An 11,196-nucleotide genomic window follows, 5' to 3' on the forward strand; every position below is an offset into this window, starting at 1 on the left:
TGAGGCAAGAAATCCATGGTGTTAAAAATACTTTACAAAAATTAATTTAATAAAATATACTATTCATATTTGTGAGATGTAGAACAAAGAGAATTAAACCTCCTGCTACTTTCTTTATAATGCAGCTCCTAAAAGGAAGAGATTTGGAGGAAAAGTTCTAAGTAAAGAATAATTGTAGTGTGAATTTTAAAAACTAAATTCTAGGGTGTGTTTCCTGCTTTATACACATCACCTCTGCAGTAGTACAGAAAACTGACTTATCAAGTAAATTCAAAGGAATCCTAGACCTTGAAATAAAACTTTACTAATAACCAGGAAGCTACAGTGCATTGGGACACATCGGGTTCCAGGTGACACAAGCCTGTTTCATGCCGGCTTAGGGGTGTTTAGGTTGGGTTTCTTAATTTTCATACTTGGTTTGTCTCGGAGCAGTAAAGAGGTTATATGACTAAAGTGCATTCTCAAGTCAGCCATCCCTCATAATTCAAGTTACCTCCATAAACATTTTGGATAAACCAATACATTTTAGAGAAGAGTTCCTAGTTACCTTTCTACTGAGAAATATCCTTATCAGATAATTTTATAAGGAGGATCAATCATCAGGTCTTCCTCCATGAAGCTAGAAGTCGAAGGCCTGGTATTCACTCTTTTTCTCTCCCTCTGGCATCATTAGAATCCTGAAGATACTAATGATAAGTACCACAGTTAGCACTACTATTACACATGCTTTACAGATGAAGGAACCTGGTGCAGAATAACACCTTTCCCAGAGTCAAATAGCTGTAAATACTGATGAACAGATTCAAAGTCAGAGTGGTGAGTTTATCACACATCCTCTCATCTCTGATTCCCATGACCTTTGAAGGCATTCTATTTCTTTTCTTCTTACAAAGACTTATAATAATAACTGTTATCTGATATTATCAGAGGTCAGAAGAGTTCTATAAACAAATGTTGTTATTCATTGTACTTAGTAAAACTTAAGTTACAAAAAACACAGAATCACACTATAATTTAGACATACACATTTGGAGGCAAAACACCGATTTTATTATTTTAGTTAAGTGTAACAGTTAATCTTTTACCTGTCTCCATCTCTGAGCCGCTTAAACTGGGTAACAAGCAGGCACATAAGCGTGGGTCCCACTCTTGTACCAGGGATCGGGTCTTCAACCATAAGCCCGGGCCATAAGTCAATGTCTCTGGGTGTGCCGTACAACCTGGGACAAAAACAGGCAGACAGCGCATGCTACAGAGCAGCAGTGACAGTGACCCTGAAAACATTCCTCACAGCAAAGACTCCTAGGCCTCGCTTTACTTTAGCCACACAAAATGAAGAGGAAGAGATCATTATTACCCCCTCTTTACAGATAAAAGCACCAAGGAGAAGGAAGCATTTCAGGAATCGTCAGAGGACAGGAAGCACACCAAAAGCTACCCAAGAGCAGTGAGCTCCAAAACCAAGCAACACCCACTGTGCTGTTCTTTACAAATATCCTACAAGTAGTGGTGTATAACTATATTTAAATATAGATGGGTCTGCGATTCATGTTTCTAATTAGATTGGATTTATTAGCTTTTGTATTTGGTTAATACAGGTTACAGGCCTAATTTACCAGCTAACTGCCACAGTGTCATAAATTCAATTCAAAGCCATGTAGAAAATAAACATATTAAATACTGAAGTGTTTCCATTTCCATGTATATGCTACACCAAAACATCAAAGTGTAAATATAAATTTGGAGATAATGCAACAGTGTTAGATAAGTTCTCCTGCTCAGCCTGGAATCTCAAGTACTACTTTAAAACTAAAGAAACAAACAAAAAATACTTGAGGGAAATGGTTATGATAAACCACACAGGCCTGGACATACCAGTGATTTATAGACAAAATATGACTAATACGTGATGCTCCAAGTACATACCCATATGCATGTCTTCAATTTTTATGGACAATGCCCAACTGCTACCCAAAATGCATGAAAAATTCATATTCCAGTGATAAATATGCAGTGATTTTCTCTCTTTTGTTTCCTAGCAAAATACATTTCATTGCCCTTGACCATTTTACCTTAATTTACTCTTCAGTCTTTTCTTTAATTTAAATTTCAAAACCAGGTGATAGGATATTAACAATGGTTGTTATGTTATATAATGTTATCTTCAAAGTGGTTGCTCAGCTAACCAGATATAGGCATGTAAGATTGATCAAACAATTACACATTAACAGTTCCTTTCAATAAACCAACAGAGATTAGTAGGACAATTATCCTAGCTATCCTGTGTATGTTATTGTCTTTGATCAGTCTTACATTCTTCTTCTTCCTCCATTTCTTCTTCACCTTTTTGTTGTTATCTGCTCCTCCTCTTTCACTTCTTTCTCCTAATTTCTGATGACAGGTGGTATTTTTATATTTCCAAACACTCACCTGAATGTTTGAATAGTGGTTTAATTCACATTTAAGAGGGGATTATCGCTTCTTAATTTTTCAAGTTATCTGGAAGGTGGTTTTCCTCTGAAATGTCTTAATTTGCATTTTTGGTTACATACATTTATTTGAAATTGATTTCTCCTCTTTTTTCATCCCTAGATACTTTGTGAGATGATATAATAGCTTGCCCATCTATCATTTGGAAGAACTGTAGCATTTTTAATGGCAACGTTAGTGATGATGGGGAAGGAATAGTTATATTTCGCTTTCATTCCCATGGTATCTGGAATTTTATTTCACTCTGCTTTCACTTCGCTATCAAACCTAAAGGGGGCACTATCTCTTCTCTACGTACCTCTTTCTCCCTCAGAAATTATCAACCTCTGGCCACTTTCAGATGGACAAGTGGAGTTGTAAACTGCCAGCTTGAGAACCACATTTGACAATTTAGTACATGTGAAGGTTTTTCTTCCTGAGAGATATTTTATCTATGTTCTCTTCCTCTTTCTTTTGCCCAAGAAGATGTTTTCATGACCCTGCTATCCTTTTCTCCTTGCTCAGAGACTTGCAGCAAAAGCGATGCTCCATTGGCAGTTCTGTTAGTAATTGGTGATTTTTTTTCAAACTTACAGTACTTCGAAATTCATACCGTTCTGTCTCCTACTAATACTGAAAGCACGGACCTTGCATTACTCTACGGATCCTTTAAGTAGATCTTATCGTTTTGGACCGCCTATTTCTATTAGGTATGCTTTCACATTACGAGTTTGCTGTATATTCTGAGTGCTCTGTTACTCCATGACTGTACCGCTTTTTAATCATTCTCATTAGACTGAATTGTGCTTAAAATATTTTGCTTAATTTTATGGTTAAATTTATAGTTAGAATTTTGGAACATTTTACTTAAAATTCTTTTCCTTCTACTGATTTTCATAGGTGATGCGAGACTGGAATTCATACTCATTTTATCCATGGGCAACCAGTTGTTACTATAACACTTAGTATATTCTCCTTTCTCTCTGCATTGTGCAGCTCTTTCAAATATGGCATCTCCTGCAAAGTAAAACAACACTGAGATTCCACCTCACCCCAGAAGGAATGACTATCATCAAGAAAACAACCAACAGCAAATGCTGGAGGGACTGTGGGGAAAAAGGAACCCTTCTCCACTGCTGGTGGGAGTGTAGATTGGTGAAACCACTGTGGAAATCTTGTGGAGATTACTCAAAAGCTAGGATTAGAGGTCCCATTCAACCCAGCTATTCCCCAGAAGAACTGAAAAAGTCAAACCACAGCGATATATGTGCACCCATGTTTACAGCAGCACAATTTGTCATGGCTAAATCTTGAACAACCCAAATGCCCAGCAACAGGAATGGATAAAAGAGATGCAGTATTTATATACAATGGAGTACTCAGTTATAAAAAAAGATAAACCTGAGGCTTTTATAGGTAAATGGTTGCAACTAGAGATCATACTCATAAGTGAAATAATTCAGACCCACATGTGTAAACATCATATTGTCTCTCTAGTGTAAGAACCTGAAAGAGTAAATAAAATCCGAAAGGTACAATAGATATTGTGAAAGGGAAAGAATCTACTCAAATTGGAATATCAACTGGGATGTGGGAAAACAGAAAAAAAAAGCAAGAAGGAAGGGAAAAATTAGGTATATGTATGTACACAAGATAGCTAAGATAATTGTGACACTAGTTTCTATTGGTTCATTGAAAGGAACAGTTAATGTTTAATTGTTTGATCAACCTTCCATACCTATAGCTGGTAATCTGAACAACTGCTTTGAAGATAACAATATGTAATACAACAATTTTTAATTTTCTATCATCTTGTTTTGAAATTGTGTACCGCTTTTGTTGCTTTTGATTTTTTTATTTTAAAGATAATTTAAAAAACAATGACAAAATAGCAACATAGACAAAAACAAAGCAAAGTGAAAACAACAAAAATTTTTGTCTTTTTGTTATTTCATTTGTTCTTTTCCCTTTAAAATAAAATAAAAAAATTTATGGCATTGCCAAACGTGAGCCTTTTTTCTCATTGTTCCTTATTCTGTCCCATTACTCCACTTGTCTGTTACTGATTCAGAGTCACACTGTCTTACTAGTGTAAGCTTTATCATGGCAGTACTTCTGCTAACTGGAGCATTAAACTTCTCTACTAGGATCCTCTTGGCCATGAACTCTACCAATTTAAAAACCAGTGTGGATGCTACAGAGAAGCATAATTCAAATCTTATTGGTAATGTCAATGAATATAAAATTTTTGACAAATGCTGGCATATTTATATTGTTGAATCGTCTTACTCCTGAACATTAGAGTTATAAATATTCTCTAATAATTATCTGTACAGTTTTGTATTTCTTTATAACATATTACAGAACTTCTGTCAAACTCACCATCTTCTCATTGACATCACCACATAATTTTTCTTTCTATTGACTTAAATACTTTGCATAGAAAGTTTGAGGAAATTATTATGCAGTTTCGTTTCATCTTTTCTGCTCCTCACACAGTTTTATTTTACTGTCTTAGTTATGATTTTCAATACAATTTGAGCATAAATCTACCTTTGTCTTATTCATGTTTCTAAGTAGGCTACTTTTAACATTTAATTAATGCATACCACAGAATCTTTTGAAATCATCTTTTTTAAGTTTTTCATTTTTCCTTCAATACTAAGTGCTTTTCTTAAATTCAAGTGAGATACTTCCTTTTATATACTGAAATGATTCTTTTTCCTTTTTGACATAAATCATTTCAATACTTTAAAAATCTCAGATCAATTCTATTATCAAATTGAATTTATTTTGGTCATGTTTTACATACGTACATCTCAACTTTGATTTTCAATGCTTGGTCAAAAAACCTAAATATTTATGAGTTACTGTCTTATAAATTTCTTTTCCTCGCTCCTCCATTGTTTAATTTCAAAATATTACTGACCACAAAGAGTAAGTTAGATAGTGTTTTTCTTTTTCTATTCCAGGAAAGATACCATGGATCTCTGGGATTATTTAGATTATATCGATCAGTGGAGCACTAGGTTTGCTCTGAAGAACAAATGTTCAACATTCATTCTGAAAAGCTTCCTTCACACTTAAATACAATCCATCTAGACTCTTTTGCGAGAGCTCTTTGTTTCTCTGCAGCGCTCTATGTCTGAACGTGCATTTCCAAATAAATAAATGTAAAAAAAAAAAAAGTGTTACTTCAAAACTAAATTTTAATTATTGTTATGGGTTGAATTCATCCATGAAAAAAATGCATTAAAATGGTAAATTCCCACGCATGTGACTGTGGTCCTATTATTTGGCAGTAGGAGCTTTTTGCAGGCAAGCAAGTTAAAGTGCTCTCACAAGGATGGCTCCTGATGCAATAATGCTGGTTCTTTGTAAGGGGAAGAGAACAGTTTGGACACACACGGAGATTGCCTGTGGCTGCAGAGGCAGACACAGAAGAGGGAGAGCTGCAAGCCCAGGAGCACCAAGCAGTGGCATCCACTAACAGAACCTAGGAAAGCACTCCCTCACAGAATCCAGGCAAAGCACTCTGGGTGCTCCCAGAGCGGCCACGGCTGATACCTTGATTTCAGATTCCCCATCTCCACCACTGCGCAATGAGCAAATTTGTGTTGCTGTAGGCCACCCAGTTCATGATACTTTGTTACATCAAACTCAGGAAACTGATATAATCATTAACTCCCATAATTCCATGCTAAAACACCTCCTAACTTTTAAAAAACACAACAATTAGACCGCCTTTTCACTTGGTCGTCTTTAACATAACGTATTTCGTTGTATCTTTGCAGGTACACTTCAATGAAATGTTAATGGATGTAATTCTCAGAGCAGTGTTAGTTCTCAGCAAATCTAAGCAGAAACTGTAGAACTTTTCCATATGCCTCCTAAATTATTGCTTGCAGCAAGTAATTAGCAATGATATGTTTCACACTAAATGGTTAAAATTAAATTACACAGACTATGAGAAATAATGGAAAATGGGAATCCAAAAGTTAAATTATGTCAGATTCATGTTAATGAATTGCAAGTGTCCAGAAAAGAAAAGGTAGACCGAGGAATTACAATTTGAAACTTGGAATTTTCTCAGATGGTATATAGCCTTTGTTTTGTGAACATCAGCCCTTTGGCACGGATCTTCTTCTCACTTTTTAAATAATCCATCTACACAGTAAGCATTACCATTACCACAGAGTCTGGCTTTTACTATGGCTCACCGTCTCAGCTCCAGTGAATCTTTCAATGGGATTTAGTACAAGTCCCAGATTGATTAACTTATTAATTATGTATGTCTATTTGGAAAAGCAAACCAACACCAACTTACTTCCAGGAAAGCCTGACATCAATAAGCTCTCAAAATATTTCTTATTGATTCACCTGCATTATTCTAGAGAAGGTCAGTTCTATTTGTTTTCAGTGTGGAACTCCTATTTCTTTTTTCTCTTGGTGAAAATTAGTCACCACTAAGGATAAAGAAGCACCTTCTGTATGAGTGCCTTTGGTATGCCATTTCATATGAAAACTGTTCTTTCCAAATCTAATATTCATTTATTCCATCCTTAAAGGGTCAAAATTTTTAAAAATGTTATTAACGTTAACATGGAACATAATTATTTTAAAGTGAATAAACAAATATCTACGTTTGTTTTAAAAATAATGTGATACGCAAGTATGAATATGCCCAAAAGAAAACCACTCTTCTGCCTCATTGAAATGCACCAACAAAAAAGCTGTGATGCAATACAAGGCAACACTGTGATAACTGTTAAGTTATACAGCCTGAGTCTGCACCAGACAGTGACGATTTCTGACAGTGAGACAGCGGTGCACTTCTGCCCTTTGCTGTTGCCAGCGGAAGCAGACACGGCTTCAGGCGCACGGCATTAGCGGACACTGTCCCAGCAGTGTGGAAGCTGCGCACAGTCTCCCTGCTTTGATAATGAAACATTAAGCTGTGTTTAAATTTAGCTTCTAATCTTTTCTATACCAGGTGGCATAATAAGAGTAAACAGAGTGGAGCTGTGTAAAAAAAAAAAAAAAAAAAAAAAAAAAGTGGTGCTTTTGTTGCTATTTTGATGTACAGAGAGCTGAAAGAGAAGATTTGCAGACCTTGAGACGAGCTACTTCATGCTGCAAAGGCTACCATGTCAATCTCTATCTAATTTCATAATGACAGTTTGACTTAAAATTGGCTTTAGGAGGATGGATAATAACAAGAACTTTCATTCAACACTGTCTTCCATGGAGACATGAGGGCAGAAACCCTATAAGGAACTTTGGGAGAGCTACACATGTTCGCCTGATCCAGAGAGTGAAAGGCAGATAATGCAGCAATATATGATTTTAATGAAAGAAATAAAAGCCATTCCCATAAACACAAAGAAACAGTACTTTGTGATAAAGCAGAAAAGCTTTGCCTTGTGGAAAAGGTTCCTGAGACATTTCTGAATTTTGAGAACAAATGTGATCATTTAGTGTCTTTTATAGACAGAAATAAATTTGAAGCATGTCCTTCACAAAAGCAAAATGTCCTTGTACACTCTCGTACAAAATAAACTTCCTTCTGCCCCAGAATGACTGCCTCTATTTGAGAGAAGTAGATGACATTTTAGTTCAGAAGCATTAACAATGCGGCCATCTTATGCCATTAGTATAATTAGTCAGATCAGAAACATTGTACAAAGCTTTACAGGTAATTTGTTCTTACTAAAAACAACAGGAAGGAAAATTTTTTACAGGGAAGATAATTTTCTCAGAGTACTTTTTACTGAAAGATTATCTCCAAACTCTACATATTTCTCCAGATCTTAATAACAAATTTATTCATTAAAAATTCCTCTGTATTTGAAATCTTAATGCATTTTAAAGTTACACAGGAAGCTCTGTATTGAAGAAACATTAGCTCTGTAACCAAAGTGGCATAGAAAAGTAAACAAGTGGGAAAATATGAATCAAATGACTTTTTTCTTTTTAAAAAAGTATCTAAGAGTATGCAATTTTTGCTTTATAGGAAGAAGATGCTTCTGCTACTGTTTTGGAGAAGGAACCAAAAATGTAATAGTCATCAAATTTCTATAAACAGAATATAAAACGTAGCACTCTACACTGATGTCTAATAATAAAATTCATCATTGAAACTCCATTTTGTGATTAGTTAGAGGAAAGGGGGGGCCAGAAACTTATGAAAAATGAAAGGAAGAAACTGTGGATTAAAAACATAAAATCAGGGAAGCAGAGGTCTTAAAAGTGAGACAGAGAGAGAAACAACCATACAGTCATGCAGCCCTGGACAAACTTCCACTTAGGAAAAAAAGGGAAAAAGCAAGGTCACATTCAGCAGAAATTCATGCACCTTGACTGAATACTGGCAAATGTGAACCAAATTCAGAGACAAAATCATTTGCAAATATAGCACCGTGGCAGCTCTGTGGTTTGCATCTCTGGCCTGCATCCCCAAAGCTCTATGTGCTAAAGAGTTAATCTCCAGCCTATGCTGCTGCCTGGAAGTAAAGGCTAACAGACATGCAAAGCATCATAACTATTAAGAATTAGATACTTTGTGTTAACCCCACTGGTAGACATAAACTATGTTTGGTCTTTGCAGCATTTCTCAGAGTAGAATAATGTACAAATAAAGAAAAACTAGTTGTATTAAGCTTTCCATATTTAGAGTTGAGTCTTTGAAATCTCTGAGCCTGAGAAGTGTTCTTCTTCGGTTTAAAAGTATTAAAAATGCAAGTGCTCCATTTCCCCATATCATAATCAAATTCCAAGTGCTCCATTTCCCCATATCATAATCAAAGAGACAAAAAAATCACTGAAAGTGAGAGAAAGAATATTTTTTCATTAAGTGAGACAATGTAATTGTCTCATTTACAAACCACATAAGAATTACTTAACCTGCACCCTCAAGCAAGCCACAGTAATAAATTGTGCTTTAATTCGTGATTATGACATAAAAGATTAACACTTTCAATAAGTCCACAAATTCTTAAGGCCTCCCTGAGTTTTCTTTCCATCATTCTGAGCTTAAAAATAGGCACAGTCGGGAATTTCTGCTTTAAAAAGCATAGGCCAGTCAGGCTACAAACAGGGGTTTAAAACACAAACTAGTGTGTAAGAGTATATGATGCTGCTGATATAAAAGGAGATAATAAACAAAAGAACACCTTGCAATTGGTGGAATTCAAGGCATTTGACAGAAATACTAAGAATTCTAAGTCTGATCCATACTGTCTGACGGAGCTGGGTTGAACCCTGGACATCTTCAGGAAGCCCTGAGTCCCGGCTTTGCCTCCCTGACCAGAGTACAAGGCAGGCGAAACCTCGGGCACCTTCTCAGGCCTTGGTAGCTACCCACCAAACCCATAGTGTGTCTACTGGGGCTGTGAGGAATGTCAGACATCTTTAGGAATCCTGTGAACAACTCTGGTGCCTCCCCAATTCGGGTGTGAGGCACATGGATCCCTGGACAACTTCTGGGGCCTTAGTGGTCACTGCCAGAACAACTCACAAGCCCCTGGTAGCTCAGCTGAAAGCTGGACAGAGTCAGCAGCCTCAGGGAGTTCACCCTCACTTCTCCCCTTCCAGTGTGGGAAGCAGGCTCTGTCCTGGGCAATATCTGAAGCCTTGATGAACACGACCTGCAACCCCCCCTTACTCTTGTAGAAGCTGGGGGAACCACAGACAGACTCAGGAATGCCAGCAAGCCTCCCTCACCCTTCCCACACACTCCTGGGAGCCAACTGAATGCAGGAAAGCTCAGGAGCATCTGGGACCCCACCTTACCACCACTCAGCAGCACAGGAGCTACACTAAGCACTGGGGATCTACAGACTCTCACCTTGCCACTCATACCCAATCAGGAGAGTGAGGATACACTTGAGGGAGCCTCTGGATCTTCTAAAACGACAAAACAAAGGAGGAAAATGCAATCCCAGACCTCCACACCAACCAAAACATGTCCAGAAGGCATCAACACAGAAGAGCCTGGAAGTCATACACCTGAAATTTTTGAAATGATAGCAGTTGAAGTAAAGAAACAACTCCATCAGACCATAGAAGACATCAGATCAGAAATAACGTCTCAGGTGAAGAAAAAAAAATGACAAAAATAATGAAAGACATGTCCAGTATATCCAAAGATGACATTGACAAGAAAATAGAGAGCATAGACAACTCATGGAAACCTTCAATGCACAATATAGAAAAGAACTAGAAGGTATGAAACAGATGCAAATAGATATCCAGGAACTTAAAAATTCCACTGAAGGCTTGCAAAACCACCTGAACAAAGCTGAAGAGATACTTTCAGACCTTGAAGACAGCATTGCCATGAATGAAAGTGAAAGGAGGGACCTCTTAAAAACAACAAGGAACCAGGAAATAACATTTCAACAATTGCAAGATGAAGCAAAGAAAAACAATGTCAGATTAATAGGCATTCATGAAACGGCAGGTGTCAACACAAATGATATAAAAAGACTATTTGCAGAAATAATAACAGAAAATTTCCCAGACATGGTAAAAGAATCAGACATCCAGATAAGTAAAGCATGTACAACTTCAGTTAATCATAACCAAAGTAAATCTGCACCCAGACATATAGTGATCAAGATCCCAGAGACTCGGGGCTGGGGATTTAGCTCAGCGGCAAAAGCGCCTGCCTGGCAAGCGCAAGGTCGTGAGTTCGGTTCCCGGTACCGGAGAAAAACCAAAAAAAAA

The 11,196-nt window shown here is 36.9% G+C and overlaps 1 protein-coding gene across 1 annotated transcript in view; it reads right to left on the reverse strand.

The window, feature by feature from the left end:
• Positions 1-11,196, reverse strand: part of Pxdnl (peroxidasin-like) — a 449,058-nt gene that overhangs the window by 51,610 nt on the left and 386,252 nt on the right. The window contains exon 19 of the mRNA XM_013520015.1: positions 1,086-1,220. Coding sequence (XP_013375469.1) covers positions 1,086-1,220 — 135 coding nt within the window. The remainder of the gene's footprint in view (positions 1-1,085; positions 1,221-11,196) is intronic.

Source organism: Chinchilla lanigera, unplaced genomic scaffold, assembly GCF_000276665.1.
Source record: "Chinchilla lanigera isolate Chin_1 unplaced genomic scaffold, ChiLan1.0 scaffold00053, whole genome shotgun sequence".
Classification (NCBI taxonomy): domain Eukaryota; kingdom Metazoa; phylum Chordata; class Mammalia; order Rodentia; family Chinchillidae; genus Chinchilla; species Chinchilla lanigera.